Source organism: Oenanthe melanoleuca, chromosome 2, assembly GCF_029582105.1.
Source record: "Oenanthe melanoleuca isolate GR-GAL-2019-014 chromosome 2, OMel1.0, whole genome shotgun sequence".
In the NCBI taxonomy this organism is placed as follows: domain Eukaryota; kingdom Metazoa; phylum Chordata; class Aves; order Passeriformes; family Muscicapidae; genus Oenanthe; species Oenanthe melanoleuca.
Window position 1 is genome coordinate 22736153 of NC_079335.1, and position 15831 is coordinate 22751983.

A 15831-nucleotide genomic window follows, 5' to 3' on the forward strand; every position below is an offset into this window, starting at 1 on the left:
ACGCAGCGCGGGAAGGGGGGCGGCGGGGCCACAGCGCCGCTTTAGAACACGCGGACGGAAGGACGCCGCTGCCTGCTTCCCCCCCCCCGTTTGGTCTCGAGTAGTCCGGCCCGGGCCGGGCCGCGGAGCGGGGCGCACACGTGGGCCGGGCCGCGCCGTGCGGCGCAGGTGAGGCGCCGGTGGGTCCCGCTGCTCCCGGGCCGGGCGGCGCTGCCCCTTCTCTGGCAGGCAGCGGCTGCCGGCGTGGGGAGCCCTGCGAGGGGAGGGGGCGAGCGCAGCCCAGTCCAACCTCCCCGCCCTGCGGCTTTACGCGGAGGGCCCCGTCCCCGCAGGAGGGCTCAGGTCCTGGCTGGGCTTCCCCCGTGCTCCCAAGGGAGCGGCTGTCGTACAGGGCGGGCTGTGGCCTTCAGACCCGTTCCGATCTCCTCATCTCCTCCGTCTGTCGCGCGTTTAAAGCCTTAAGGCAGCTGCGTGGTGCTTTGTAGCGAGGCGCTGCAGTAACGCCCGGGCATTCACCTCCGGGCCCTAGGCGAGGCAGGCCGCGCCCGTGTCACTGCGCGCCTTCTCCCCGCAGGATGCCGTGCTGAGGTGGGCGATGGCGCTGTGGGCCCGGCACGTCTCCCGCTGGCGCTGCCTGCTGACCGCGGCCCGTGCTGCTGTTCCCCGGAGGCTGAGGGGCCGCGGCAGCCCCCGGGCCTGGCCTGGGCTCGCCGCTGCGGCCGTGCCGCCCGCCGGGAAGGAGCTCGCTCTGTGCGCGCTGCAGGCGTGCGGGCGGCTGGCTGCGGGAAGCTGCTCCCCGCCCGACAGCGCCAAGCGTGCATCCTCCTGTTCTCCCGAAAGTAACTTGCCTTCGGTACAACAGGAACGAGCAAAAGTAGAAACATTACCCGACCTGAATGCAAAAATACCGGACGAAGGTAAGAGGCTTTAAGGGATAGCATTTCTCCTGAATCTTCAAATTATGTTTTCAGTATGCTGAGGTTTGACCGCAGCTGGATTCTCCTTTTTTGCCCTGTTTGCCTAAAATATGTATCTGGATTTCCTGACTTCCACGTCTTATTAGCTCCGTACTTAATTCAGATATTTATGGTCAATGTAGCATGCAAAGAATACCTTTAAAGTCAGATAAAAGTATAATGTTTTGGGTAGGAATGTAAGTCTAACGGAGCTGCCATTTGAAGGAATTTTCATAACCCTACCTGCATCTGCTGAGCATTTGCCTTTGCCTCACAGATGTGGTGGTACAAACTAAAGGGTTTATAGATATAGATTTTTTTTTTTTTTTTTTTTTTTTTTTTTTTTTTTTTTTTTTGTTGGGGGATTGTTATTTTTTTATTTGAGCGAGACTGAGCGATTCCACGCCTGAAGCAATTTGCACTACCCGGCCGTTTGAGGCATCAGGGATGAGCAACAGGAGGCAGTAGTGTGAAGCATCCTTAAGCACTGCCCTAATGAGAAATGCTTGCCCAAATGTCTTCTGAGGAAAGGAGATGAATACAACGGCGCCTTGGTGTTGTTGCCCTGAGGAAATGTACTCGCTTTTTTCCTCCCCTACTTTTATATCGAAACGCGGATTGTGATGCTTCCATCCTTTCCAATTACTTTGAGTATGCTGAGGAAACTTGCTCTGAATTACTAAGCAGTCTTGTATGTTCAGATTCTGCTTTGAGCCTAGCCAACCTGGATTGTACAGAGTTTATTATTTGAAGTATCTCAGAGCTGCAGTGGAGGTCTGTGTGTGTAGCTGGTTCTGAAGCAGTGCTGCACCAAAATGATGGGTCAGCCAGCTGGTATGTGGCTGCACCTGTGATGCAGTTTATCCACAGGACAGATTTTTATCTGCCAGCAAACTGTCTGGAGAATGTGTGTGTATGTAGCATTTTGCCCAGGTGATAGTCTATATAATGGAATAAACATAATTGATAATTTTGGGGGGTTTTGGTAGCTTCAAGTATGATTCCCAATAGGAGGTATAAAGACCTTAAACTGGCAATAAAAGACATGCATACATCTGGAATGGACTTTATTGTATACTAGTTTGGTCCTCAACAAGTTAAAAAAACCACTTGATATTCCTATAGATTCCTAGAGAGTTCCTGTTCAATGTGTAAATATTGCTGAAAGCATTTTGCTGTGCTTTTGTTTCTGAGGGTGTGAGAAAAAGACAAGACCTTCAACAACTATCAAGCTGGTCTGTGCAACTCTTCCTGGAACATTAGGCACATACTAATTCTTTGGAATCTGTTGTAGTAGAGTTCTGGTGTGCCTTTGTTTCTTGACATGGAAGAGGGTTACCCTGGTCTCTAGGAAGTAGTATACACAGGTATAGAGCACAGAAAACCCCTTCCTGAAGAGTTTATAGTCAGGGCATCTGATCAGTAATCAAACTGATGATTGACATGGATGCTAGCAGCTAGCCTGCAAACAGTAATCTTAATCTTGCTACTCTTAGCTCATGCCAGTGGAATAATAGTCCTGTTTAGATAATTTATTTTTAAGAAACACAGAGTTCTGTGACTTGGAACACTTAAGGGAAAACAAGCAAAATTATGTTCCCTTTGAAACCTTAGTGAGTAGGAAATTATTCCTTTTGGTATTAGAGGTAGTGGCAGTCACCTGCCTTTCTGTAATGGATAAGACACAATAGCTTGGCTGGAGCTGGCTATGAAATACATTGAAAGTTAAAACAGCTGCATTTCCAGCATCACATTCAGGAGAGCCACAAAACAGTGGGCTTGCCAGTTTATAAAAAATAATCTTTGCAGTAGCCTTTTATCTGGCTGTGATCAGGCAAGAATGCACTTGTGAGAACGTCAAAGATGATCCTTTTCCAGAGGTTGATGTGATCTGTTGTCTGCAGTGGTCTAGGCAGCAGGCTGGAGGCAGGCTTGCTGGGTACTACTCTCAGATTTGGCCATATGAGTAAAAGTTGATGGGCAGTGACCAGGAAATGGAACAGAGGCAAAAACTGGGAGCAGGGTCTATGTTTTTATATTTTCAAAAATAGATTGGCTGTTAATCACACGGCACAGTGTTCTTGCATTTTGAAAAGGATTTTAAGAGATCTGTATAGCATTTGGTGGGAGCAGCTTTGTTTTTCACAAATTACATTTGAGTTTTCTAAATTTGTTTCTTAGACTGGGATGACATCCCACCTTCATCTGCTTTGGAAGTGATCTCTGAGGAAGAAGCTGTACAGATCATTGCAGAACCACTTGTTCCCCTTCAGTCTTCCACACTCCGAGATTATGTTGATCACTCAGAAACCCTTGAGAAACTTGTCCACCTAGGTATATGTGTGATTTTGTTTGTGTGGTCTGCCTATGGCAGGAACTTTGGAGATCCTGTAATTTGTGCTTTGGTCTTACTGGTTACCTTGTAAACTCGAAAATGGAAACAGTGACCAATGGTAAAAAGCCGAAGAATGTTATCTGGGGTAAATGGACAAAAAGAGGGGACTCTGTCACTAGCAATGCCATACTACTGAAACGAAGCTGGCTGGTGTTACTCCCTTACTGCTGTGGGTTTTAGAAGGAGGCATCTCCCACAGCTTCAGGAGGTGGGGATCTCTGTGTAACTTAACTGGTCTTTCTTCTTTTGGGCTGGTTAAGCTTTCATTTTCTGAAAAATTTGTAGCTCTCTGTCCTTGGAAGGAAGGAAAGACAATGGTTGCTATGCATGATCTTAGGAGTGAGGCACTGCACACTGGAGAGGCAAGAGGGAAGGATTGACAAGAACCTTCCTTCGTATCAAAACACACTTGGACTGCAGAGATACCTGAGTTCAAGCTTCCTTCTTGCCCAAACGTACAAGGAAGACTAGAAGGAGGTTGGAGAAATAAATATTTGAGAAGGGGAATCTGTCCCCATGTAGTAAGAAATTGCTGTGCATGAGTCAGTATACAAAATCAGTTCACTACAAAATTATCCTCTTCCCTTTTATAACAGATGTGGAAATTTCATGCACACATACTTCTGTGCAACAAGAGCAAGTCTCTAAATGTGGCACGTGCAGGATTCACTGCAAATGTCTTCCTTCAAAAAATAAACTCAGCAAAAGCTTCAAAATGACTGCTTATTTTATCTGGAGTCTTTCCACAATATACAAGGTGTTGTATCCTTGCTGTGTTGAGTAATTAAAGTATGCAAAATCAGTGCAAAAATGGAGTAGTCCTATAAATTCCAACATTTGTGAAACATTTACAGATATCAGGGGCTGTGTTTAATTAAAACAATTTCTAATTTTGTTTGTTTTAGGAGTTGACTTATCCCAAGTGGAGAAACGTCAAAAGGCAGGTCAGCTCTTACTGACCTTGGACTTTGAAAAAGATGTAAAAAAAATACTTCTGTTTCTTAAGGATGTGGGTCTCGAAGACAATCAACTAGGACCATTCCTGACCAAAAATCCATACATCCTTGGTGAAGATCTGGAAGCTTTAGAAACCAGGTAAGCCTTTCAAATAGTAGCAGGGTGTTAAGCCCCTTGGCTTGAAGATCTGGTTTCTCAGTTGGTTTAACCTTGTCTGAAGGAACCTCTGCTACTTCCTTTCTTACTCAGTCTCTGTCTCTTATGTTCTTGTGCCTCCCCATCTGTTGACACTAACATGTGATGGTATCATAAGTCAGCACCTTCATACACCTGAAAACTGTCTATTAACAAATTTTACTGCCCATCCCTGTCTCTCTGCCACAGAGGAAGCAGTTTGCCATCTTAGGCCACTTGCTTTACTCGTATCGGCTTTCTTTCCAAAATGACATCCCTGAGGCTTGATATAAATTTGTAGAACAATATTAAATCCTTCAGTCACAACTTGAAACCTCATGAATTCTGCAATCAAAGAAGCAGACCAGTTCTCTTCTTGACATCTAATAGCAGCAGGAGGTTTTGGAGACATTTCTTCCTGTTGTCCAGCTGAAATTTGACACTACAATGAGCTAATTTTTGTGTGTTTGTTCACACTTGTATGGCCCTAAATTGTTCTTCAGTCCTTAAAATGAACTTTTTTTATAATATTATTCCTAGTTCAATAGTTTTTACTTCAGAACAACTCGTGTGTATGTATGTGTGTGTTTAATGAACTCAAAACTTCCCAGTTCTCCAGAGAAGAAAGTCTGTCGTCTTAGCTCTTGCATGTAGTAGCATTTCTTCTGAAACAGAAATCTGAAAATACAGACATTTAGAAACACGCACATAAGTAGACTCTTGTCTAACATAGATCTAACTTCTTTCCCCTCTGTTCTTCTAATCTCATGTTCAATAAGTGGCCTTTCATAAACAATATCTAAAAAAATACTATGTCATTTTCCAGCAGAAGTTTTGAGTCTAGATATCAAAGCATATTGCTTACATTTTTCTGAAGAGAGGTTTGGGGGGTTTTTTGTGATAAATATCCTAACTCTTCCATGAAGTCAGACTTTCTTTTCAGTGACACTGCTGTGGTACTGGCTGGTTAGTGAAATAGGGGCTAAACAGAGCAATCTGATTTATTTTTAATTTTCTGCAGTATGATTATTCTGTAAGTTTTACATCAGTGAATAATTTCCTGCAGGCTTTAAAGTAAGTGTACTATAAAGGCTGTGAAGTGAGTGTGTCTCAGCTGTCTTCTGAAAGCTGAGTATCACCTTTGCATAAACAGTTCGGTGCAGATGGACGTGGTATTGGTTACATCACTCTGGAATGTTTTATTGCTATGGATTCCATGTTGCCAGGAAACAAAACACAAATTTCAATAGGTTTGGCATTTGACTTCAGATAAACACTGTAAAAGTCAAAACATTCCTTAATTCCTAACAATTTTGACAGTTGCAAATCAGTGTCTGTACTGCAGCTGCACCAGATGCTTTGTTTTATGCTGGTGTTAATGATGACTTAAAACTGTTAACATGCTGCAGAGAACTGCTGAGCCCTGTAGCAGAACAAGGGCTAACCTTGGTGCCAGCACTCACAGATGTATCTCAAACTTTGGCCAGGTTGGATAGCTATGTTTCTTTTAATATACTACTTTCTAGAGTGAGGTTTCTACACTCTCGCCATCCTTCCTTCTTTTAAGTTTCTTGCCTTTCCAGGAAGAAATGCTTCAGGTGTGAATCTTAATGACTTGTTAACAGCAAACGAGTAGAGTCAGGACAGCCAGAAGATTTGATTTTTAATCTGCTCATTTAGCTGTTTCTGGGATTCTTGGAAGCTGTGCCAGTTCCATTGTTATTGTCTGGAGCCTAGGGTATCTGTGTTGGGATGTCTGCTCAGTTATGAGTTGATCCTCTACAGTTTGTTCTTATATCTTCTATCTGGGAGTTTTTGGCTCGTGATAACTTAATTTCTGAGGATTTTTGGAAAGAGGGAAGTTGTAGCGACTGGAAGGTAATTTTATTTTTTTCCTCTCCACAAGACATGATTTAACAAAGAGCCCATTTTTTGCTGAATATCTCCTTCTGCAGAATATTTTGCAACCCATTTAGTATCTTAATTACTACCAAATAAACCAATTCTTGTATGCTCTAAGTTGATTTGACTGCAAATACTTCTCATATTGCAATTATTCTCATCTATAACCAGAGGAAGCCTCTCCAAATTGTAGTTTAGTTGTTTAGTACATGGTAGTATATGGATCAATTGTGTCTCTTTACTTTGTGTGCTGTATTTCCCCTCTTCATGCCTTTTTTGCTGGGAGCTATGGTAATCATCTACTGCAAGGGGTACTTGAAATAGGATTTCACTTTCACTGAAATCAACAAAGTTTGGAAAAAGTTTGACTTGGAAAGAAAGCAAGCAGGCTCTGTTAAATATCAAAACTTTAGTCAACTCCTCTTGCTTTCTGTTGACCAGATATGTGTTACTCATTTGTTAGACCACTGACTGAAAGTAGGGACCTATTTGCAGCCAACATAACTTCAGCTGATGTAGAGATGTCTTTTTTGACAATATCTTTACACACAGCATCATTGTATGATATTTCTATTCCAATGCTATTGGCAAAACAGGAATGTATGAGGTGCAGTACTCAGTTCTTTCAGCAGTAGAAATGGAATTCATTAAAATAGCAAAAGGTTGTATATATCTTCTTGTCCATACCCTATGATGATCTATTAATGTGTTTGCAATCTAGGAGACAGACTGGTAGTTAAATGTAGTTTAACATAGTTATCTGCTTAAGTACAGCTGGAAGGAATTAAAATCTGTCTTCAGTATTGACATTCCGCTCTGAGGTTTATTTTACTTCTAATTAATTGGAAGGGAGGGTATTTTGCTTTTACGATAACTGCAGATTTCACCCTAATTATTTTTGGCAGGGTTGCATGTTAATGCTAGAACATCTGTCCATTTACAAGATATCACTGAGGAATTTAAGTGATCACTGAATAAATGCAGGCAATAAAATTTTCATCACTGGATTTTATTTTGTTTTTGTTCTCTTTCTAGAGTGGCTTACCTAAAATCAAAAAAATTTGGTAAGTCAGAAATTGCTCAGATGGTCTCAAGAGCTCCATATTTACTGTTGTTTTCAGTGGAAAGATTGGATAACAGACTGGGTTTCTTCAAAAATGAACTTGGTCTCAGTGTAAAAAAGGTAAAGACTGAAGTCTTCAGGTATTTTGTTAGTGATACATATAAGATCTTGCAATGTGAATACTCCAAGTGTTTGGAGGTTATTAACAAACTGTGTTGTCATCAGTAATGTCACTAGAGGATTATAGGAGGGTAACATGGTTTTAATTGTCTATGGATTGATATAGACACCTAACATTAAAAGGATCTAAAAAACAGTTTCTGAAGATGACCTGCTGCTACAGGTTACTATCAAATAAGCACGTGTATGACCAGTTTATTATTTCAGGTGGGTCAGAGAACTGAATTAATTACTGAAACAGCAAGCAGTGCTTTTAACTTCTAGAAAATTATTTGCTGCTCTTCATCTCTTTAAGATACTGGGACAAACTTAAATCATAATTTAAAAAATAGTCTAATCTGTGAACATTGTATCAAGATGAATGCCAAATCATAGGCTCAGCTCACCAGCAGTAACCTCTGGGTTTTCCCATGAGTGCATAGTGGATATTCAGCACCATGGTTTGGGACCTTCAGGGTAGGGTGTAGCTGGAGTTGCCTGGAGTGAGTGGACAGTGTTAGTTGTGTACTGCAGGTGGGGATTGCCATGAATGCCAAATTTCAAGTGGAATCTTCTATTAGCTGAACAATCATAGCTGCTACAGTGCCCTGTTGCTGACCTTTCCATGTTTGAGGTGAGAGGTTTCCTTGGGAAAGGGTTTAGTCACTACCTTGAAATCCAGAGTGGATTACAAGTAATCAGATTCTTCAGGGGATGTGGAGTAATTTGTTGTAGTGCTGTTACACTGTGGTCTAACCAGATTCTGAAGTTAGCTCTGCTTCCACTGAAAAATCCTTTTATAACCTCTATCGTGTTGTTTACTTTTTTAAAAAGATAGGAAGAAACAATTTAAGGGCTGAGAAAAATTGGGCACTTAAGCATACTTTCACATTTTGATGTATGCTTTTACTCCCTCTTCCAGTCTGCTTTACAATTGTATTGTTTTTTGTTTTCCAAAAGAACATATTTGAGTCATGTTTTGCATCTTAATATACTGCTGCTTCATGCAAATTCATCTTTGGTGTAGAGATAAAATGAAATACTGAAATACAAAACAAAATGCAAAAAAAATGTTTATATAAGATCATTCTTTCACAGATAAATTTGCAAAGAAGCTTTCAGTAAAACTCTTCAATTTATGTGTCTGTTCTGATTGTAGACAAAGGATCTGGTAATTCGTCTTCCAAGGTTACTGACTGGCAAATTAGAGCCTGTAAAAGAAAATCTTCAGGTAAGCTTATGAATAGATAATAAAATTGTATTGTGTATCCATATAGTTTAAGGGTTATCAGAAGATAAAATTCCTGTAGGGGATTGTGTACAGAAATAATTTAATGAAATAATTTTCGTGGTAAAATTTCAGTAGTAATCATTTTAGTATATAAAATAAATGCTAAAGAATGTATTTTCCTCTATAGCATGCAAGCTTACCCAATACATGGAGCATTATTCTTATTCTGTCTTCTACTCTGATGTAGTGCCTTCCTGCCAAAAGTTGCTATATGATGACATAAATGGTTGCCCGTTTTTTAATGAATAGAAAAATACTCAGTCTTTTTCCCCCCCCCCTTAATTATTATGCTTTTTTGCTAACTTGGATTGTCTGTAAGTATTTAGGAGCAAGAAATGTGCAGTTGATTATTTTTCTCCTGGCAGGTAACTAGCCTGCCAAAATGTGCATTTGACACCTATTGTGTGATAGCAGATGGTCGTTATTAACAACTGTTGGGTAAATAACTTCAAACCCTGGGGATTCCTTTCCCTTTGAAAATGTAACTGTGTATTGGTTTAATTACTGTGCTGCAAAGCCATCGAGGCCAAACAGCATGATGTAGTGTAACAATTTGTGAAATTCCATTATCCTATAACAAATAACTATGAATCAAAATGTATAATTTTCAGACAGACTCACTGCTCTAAAAACTATTAAACGCTAGAAATCTTGCAATCTGAAATGTGTGTGGCAAGGGAGGAGACTGGAAAGTAGCAGACTGTTCTAATTAATACTGCTTTCTTTTTAAAACACATTGTTTCCACAGGCTAGGGAGCCATTATTATAATGAATGTGCTTTTAAGATCTTCAGTTCTGTGTGACTGTCTTGTTTATCTACCAAGAAATGCAGCATAGCACCTCTATTTTTAAAATGAGTGAGAGAGGGAAAGAAAGGAAGGATTTTTAGGACCTCACTGTTGAGCTTTTAAGAATTAGTCAATTCCAAGATTTTCAGGAGGTTGGATTCAGAATCTCTATGTCCTAAACTGGTGGTGGGAGGACAGTACTTGGAAAGTGAAATCGTGTACCAGGAGTTCAAAAGTGATGGGGTTGTATCCCTCGTTGTGAATAGACTGTTATTTAGAAACAAATACAGTAGCTGATATTGGTTGTCATAAGATACCAGTCATGGACTAAATGTGCTGAAGGATTGCTTAGTCCATCCTCTGAGGGTTTCATCAAGCACAATAAGAGATTCATTTTCAGGGTAAAACCTGAAAGCTTGCATTAACACTGCCTATTGTGGGAATAATACATACTTTGTTGAGTATTGCTGAGGCTTACCTAGTAAGGATTATTAGCATGTGTGGCCTAGAGAGTTATTGAATATTAAACATGTTTGCTGCCAGACTGAGTGCAGTCAAAGCAACTTAGATTTGAGCTCACCAGTCGTGTTGAGGGAGCTGTTCCATGTCACAGAGTAGAAGAGAAAAGCTCAAGACTCTTGCCACAATTACCTCTACAGCTTTTTATCTGCAGTGATTTAACATGGGGTCTTAACTCCAGTTGTGTATCTTGATGCAGGAAGTTACTCCTGCCAACTCAGGTTCATGGAAGATGTGCAAACACTTATTTTCATACTTGAATGCTGTCTTAGCTGATTGGCATTTTGTGTGGTGCACAAATATTTATAAAGCAGGAAAGTTAAAATGAGGATTTTGGAGACCTGATTAAAGGTTGCCTCCAGAAACAGTTCCCTGTAAGGATTTGGAAATCCTAAAGTAAATTCAAAACCCAGATTCTAAGCCCTTCCCTTTATATTTGACAAGCACTTCTGGAAAAGAGCTGCAGTCTTGACACATCTAACTGGGCAAACAAAAACACCACCTTCTTGCCAATTGAAGTACCTTAGTTTGATATGAAAGTCTGGTTATGTTAACTGGCAAGCACACCCACTTCGTGACTGAAAACAAGCTGCTTGTAAGTGTCACTGGAGGATAGAAGAAATGACTGAGTTAACAGACACTCTTGTGTGCTGAATTCTTTCTCAACAACTCAATGAATTACTTGCCATTCTGCACTTTGGGAGGAGTGCTCATGATTTTATTGAAAAAATGTGTTGTGTTTTCCTTTTGGGAAATCATAATTGAAGTCAAGGCAGTCTCTGAAAAAGACATCTTACTTTAGACTTCATTGAATTGTAGAATAAATTGAATACATCACATATTCTACACATCTCTTTTTTAGGTTCAGCAGTCTTATGTTGAAGACTATAGAAAGTATACTCCCTATGTCACTTGGATACATTACAAAAGTAGGTGTTAGCTATTCTGTGTTTTACAGAGCTCAACAGCTCCACAGTAAGAAAGTCTCTTGACAGCTTGGTATTGAAAATAATAAAGGACTCTTAGGGGAGAATTTTTATGCTTGTAACTGCCATGCATATGGAGACATGTTGTTTTTTTTTTAATATCTCAGACAAGCTGAAAGATACATAACAGTCACAGAGGTTATCTTTATTTTAGAGATTCTATAAACAAATTACACTTTAATCTAGAATGATAAATAATTTGCATTGTCTGACTTGAGAAGAACTGAAGTGGCAGATATTTTTGTGGTTTTCATTCTTGTTGCTGTGTGCAAAAGGATAGAAGAATTTTGCATTAGTTTATTTCAGTGGCACATTAAGCTAAGTTTCCTGTATCTGACTTGTAGAAATAAAACTGTGCTCTTTTTCAGGTTTGTCAAATTGAACTTGGTTTTCAACGTAATGAAATTCAACAAATAGTGTATAAAACTCCCAAGATTTTAACTGCAAGTAAAAAGAGACTCAAACAGACATTTGACTACTTACACAACATAATGGGCATTCCCCACCACATGCTTACTCGCTTTCCTCAGGTGAGCTGTTAATCTGGGAATAAATTGTAGATACTCTTGTCACAGCCACTTCACAAACGTGCTGAAGGTGGAGCCTTGCTCTATGCAGAACATAAGTGAATTCTTCAGCTAGCCTCTGGTGTTTACTCTAATTGGGATAACTTTTATGAGCAATCAGAAACTATTGAGGATTTCAGTGTGGAACTGCTGCTTTTTTCCCTTAGCACATGTGACATCACTACCCACAGTCTTGTGAATTTTAACGTTTTCCACAGAGACAGTCATGCTCATCTCTCCTGTATTCATGCAAGAGATTACTGCCTGTTTAGGGATTTGCTTGTCCTGAAATCTTACCTAAGAGACACAAGAGAGAGATTATGCAGAAGATCTGTTAATTAGATAACATTTTATATATAAACATTTCTCTCAGGTTTGTCTACTTAAAAAATAAGCTTTAGAAATTTTAGGATCTGAAAATACAGTGTAAAGATAAGAGAAATTTTGTCCATTTGGCAATCAGGTTCTCACTGGTCTTCTTATTGCTGCAGCAATTGCTAAAATACCACGGGATTGAAAATAGATTAGTTTCCTGATTACTATTTTGGGGTTTTGTTCTACCTTCTCATTACTGCTATTTCCTCACAAATTAAAAGCTGAAAGTGTTAGTCACTTCATTCAATGCTGACATGCAGTTGCAGTATCTTTTTACATGGCAAAAATGAAAGCACAAATTACAGCTTCTGAATGGCAGTAATTTTCTTTCTAAAGCAAGTCTAGTAGAGAATCTAAGTGGCTAGGAAGCCAAAATTGCATGGGGGAATAAAACTACTCCTCAGGATTTTGATTTTCTTGCTATTTAATATATCTTATCTTAACAAAGATGCTTGTTCTAATCCTCATCTGTGTCACTTTGCCCTCCTTGATCTGTAAGTGACCACAAGTTTTGCTCACTTCTTCTCAGTACTCTTATTGTTGGTTTTATGGTGGTAAGTTTATTTCATTATTTTTCTTCCCTTTGTTTAGTAGGGTAAGTGGAGAGCTTCCTCTATTCCTTGTTCTTGGCACAGTCTTTCCTTCTCTTTCCTGTTCTTCCCTTTCACCCTCCAAAACTGTGAGTTCCAGGATACAGGTGGTGCACATCAGTCTATATATGGTTGGGCCTTTAACTTCTGCATTTACAAATGCATATTTATCTCCATCTGTACTCACTTCTATCCTGAATGACAGTAATGTTGAAAACAGAAAGTATACAGGATTTTTTTTTTTTTTCTGTCAAATTCTCTCTGATGTTGCAGCTGCTCTTGTCACCAATCTTTCTGTCAGCTGTCCCTATAAATGGTGTTTAAGTGTTTTGGTTTTTTTCTCCTGTATTCTGTCTCTCACTTAAAATTCAAGGAAGGCAGAGGAGGAACAGTAGTTTTGTTTTTCCCTCCTTGTTCAAATTAGTTTGCATCCTCAGGGAATTCTTCTTCCATCAGTGGGGTCTCTTTTTTAGTAAAATATCTGCTTCCTGTAGCATTCACATTTTCATCATCTCCTCTATAGCATCTCTCTCTATTCAGTTGTACTGCTCAGGAATTAACCTAGAACTTTGCTTTTATGACTTAACTGTGCATCTCCCCCACTAAACTCTCTTTTTAAATCTTCTGACGATTTCTTTTGTGTTTCCCCTACCATTGTCCTCATCTTTGACTGTCTAGATTTTTTTTTTTTTTTTTTTTTTTTGTGGCAGGTATCTTCAAAGGTATGCATTGCTGTGCAGAAGACAAATGGTGGTTTGGAACCACCACACTGTGCCTTGTGGCCATGTTATGTTATGTTATCTGCTCACCTTTGCCCTTGCCACTGTGCCAGCTTGTTGGCTGCATTATGCCATGTGGTCACCTCTTCATTTCTTCCTTGTAACAATGGTCACTTGAATCTGTCTGATGCTACAGGGAAAGTGCTTCCTGTTACTGAATATCTCCACTTCCTTGGCTGTGATTACACAAAAGTAAAATAGTTGTTATATAGAAACAACTCTCAAGCTCATTAGGTTTTTTGTATTCCTCCCTGTTTTCTGATATGTGTGTATTGTATTGAAGTATTTATTTAGAGTTTAGATAGTTTATTTATAAATGTAATCTACCTGGTGTTTGACATAAATTAAAGGAAAATAAGCATATTATTTATTTGCTTCCTAGATCTTCAGTTTGTCTAAAAAAGGCTCTTATTTTCAATGCCACAAGATCTAAAATTTAGACAACCTAAAAAATTCTTCCCTTTTTTCTTTCTTAGGTTTTCAACTCAAAGCTATTACGAATCAGAGAGAGGCATATGTTTCTTGCATTCTTGGGAAGAGCCCAGTATGACCCAGCACAACCCAGCTACATCTCTCTGGATCAGCTGGTATCCTTGCCCAACGAGGTGTTTTGTACAGAGATTGCCAAAGCATCTATGCAGGACTTTGAAAATTTCTTAAAAACACTTTAATTAGTAGCACATGTAAAAAATTATAGAATTAAGTTACAAAATAAACATACTTTATAAAACTACTTCCCTTTAAGGTCTCTTAACTTTTTATTTACTGGTTTAAGAAGTCATTGTTTATGAAGTGTGTAGAATTTAAAGGCTCACAGTAATACTTAGAGTAACTTAAAAATGTATTTCAGAAGGATGGTGCCAGGATGTCGATTGCTACTAATGCAAGCCTTGTAATTAATCACTAACTTAATTCAGAGTGGATGATGCAGCACATTAACAGAAAGGTAAATTCAAATTCTTCATTTTTTCTTTTGATAGTGGCAGAATTTTGGGAGATTGGAAAACTGGCTAGTGACTTATTCCCTGTCTTGCCCTCTGTTGTCTTTTCCTTTCAACCTCTTCCCCAAAAGTTAGAATAGCAAGATACTGTGGTAATAAAGTAGTGTTGTGTTTACCTGCTTCTGCTAATAATGTTATTATTTTCCTTATACAGTAGAAATAATCACACCATTAATATGTGAAGCTCCTCATATAGAAAGGCATTCTTTCAATAGGTTACAAAGGTGTTTCCTTGTGCAGCTAGCTGCTGAAATTAGTACCCTAAAAGCTGGTTAGAAATGTAAAAAAAAACCAAAACCCAGCAAACTTAATTTGAGCAAATTATAAAAAGAAAATAAAGCTATTATTGTTCCTGAAATCTGGAACTTTATTTTAGTTACTTTTCTCTTTCTCTTTTTCAGTTCCTCCCCCCACCCCGCCCCACAAGACCAATGAGATTTGTGTAGCTTTAATATACAAGTAACCATATGAAAAGAGGCTCTAGTATGTATTAAGGTGATAAGAGTTGGATCAGTTGTAAAAAGTGAAGTAAATGCTGACATTGGACATCATGGGAGTATTGAAAATTCTTAATCTTATCTTTAAACAAAGCACATTAACATGGAATTATCAAATGCTTCACAGTGTATTGGAAAAAACTAAAAAGCTGCCTAAATCCACATGCAAACTGTCTGATATAGTTTAGAAGTTTCCATTACTTCATTAAAAGCAGTTCAGGAAATCTGAAATCCAGATATTTTAATTTGCATTTAAGCTTATTTAATGAAAAGTCCTCAATGTTTTAAAACCACATAGTTGAACCTAAAAATAACAATTTTTATGCACATGGCAGAATAAAATTCGAAAGATTAAATTCTGTGAATAAGTGGGAAATAAAGTAAGGTTAAAAAGATTTAAAGAATGAGAATAGTAGTGATCTCTGGATTATTACTTTGGATAAATTCTTATTCATCCAAATGAAGAATTTGAAAAAGTGCTTGAAACACATTGAAAAACCACATTCATTGTCTGCAATATATATCTGAGATCATATCTTTTGTCTTTTTTCTCATATTTCCTGTTCCATTGGCCTGGAACAATTGCTTGAAATATACTCTATTAAATAGACTTTTCTTGGTCGAAATGCATAACAAATTTCATGGTGGCTGAAATGTGATGATTAAGCACTTTCCCCCCTGTTAAATAAAAGTATTCAAGTCCAATATGCTTACTTGGATTTTTGACCGTATTAAATGCTAATAACAAATTGTAATCTTCAAACAATCTTGTAAAAAAATATTTATAGTAAAAGTGTTACTATATTTTTTGAGAGTTAACTTTTGCAGATTTG

The 15831-nt window shown here is 38.9% G+C and overlaps 1 protein-coding gene across 1 annotated transcript; it reads left to right on the forward strand.

The window, feature by feature from the left end:
• Nucleotides 1–48: 48 nt before the first annotated feature.
• Nucleotides 49–14233, forward strand: MTERF3 (mitochondrial transcription termination factor 3). Its single transcript, XM_056486113.1, has 8 exons — nucleotides 49–168; nucleotides 575–917; nucleotides 3138–3290; nucleotides 4257–4446; nucleotides 7420–7567; nucleotides 8766–8837; nucleotides 11559–11720; nucleotides 13977–14233. Exons 2-8 carry the CDS (start codon nucleotides 596–598, stop codon nucleotides 14169–14171), a joined length of 1242 nt encoding a protein of 413 aa, XP_056342088.1. The 5' UTR covers nucleotides 49–168; nucleotides 575–595; the 3' UTR covers nucleotides 14172–14233.
• The last annotated feature ends 1598 nt before the right edge of the window (nucleotides 14234–15831 follow it).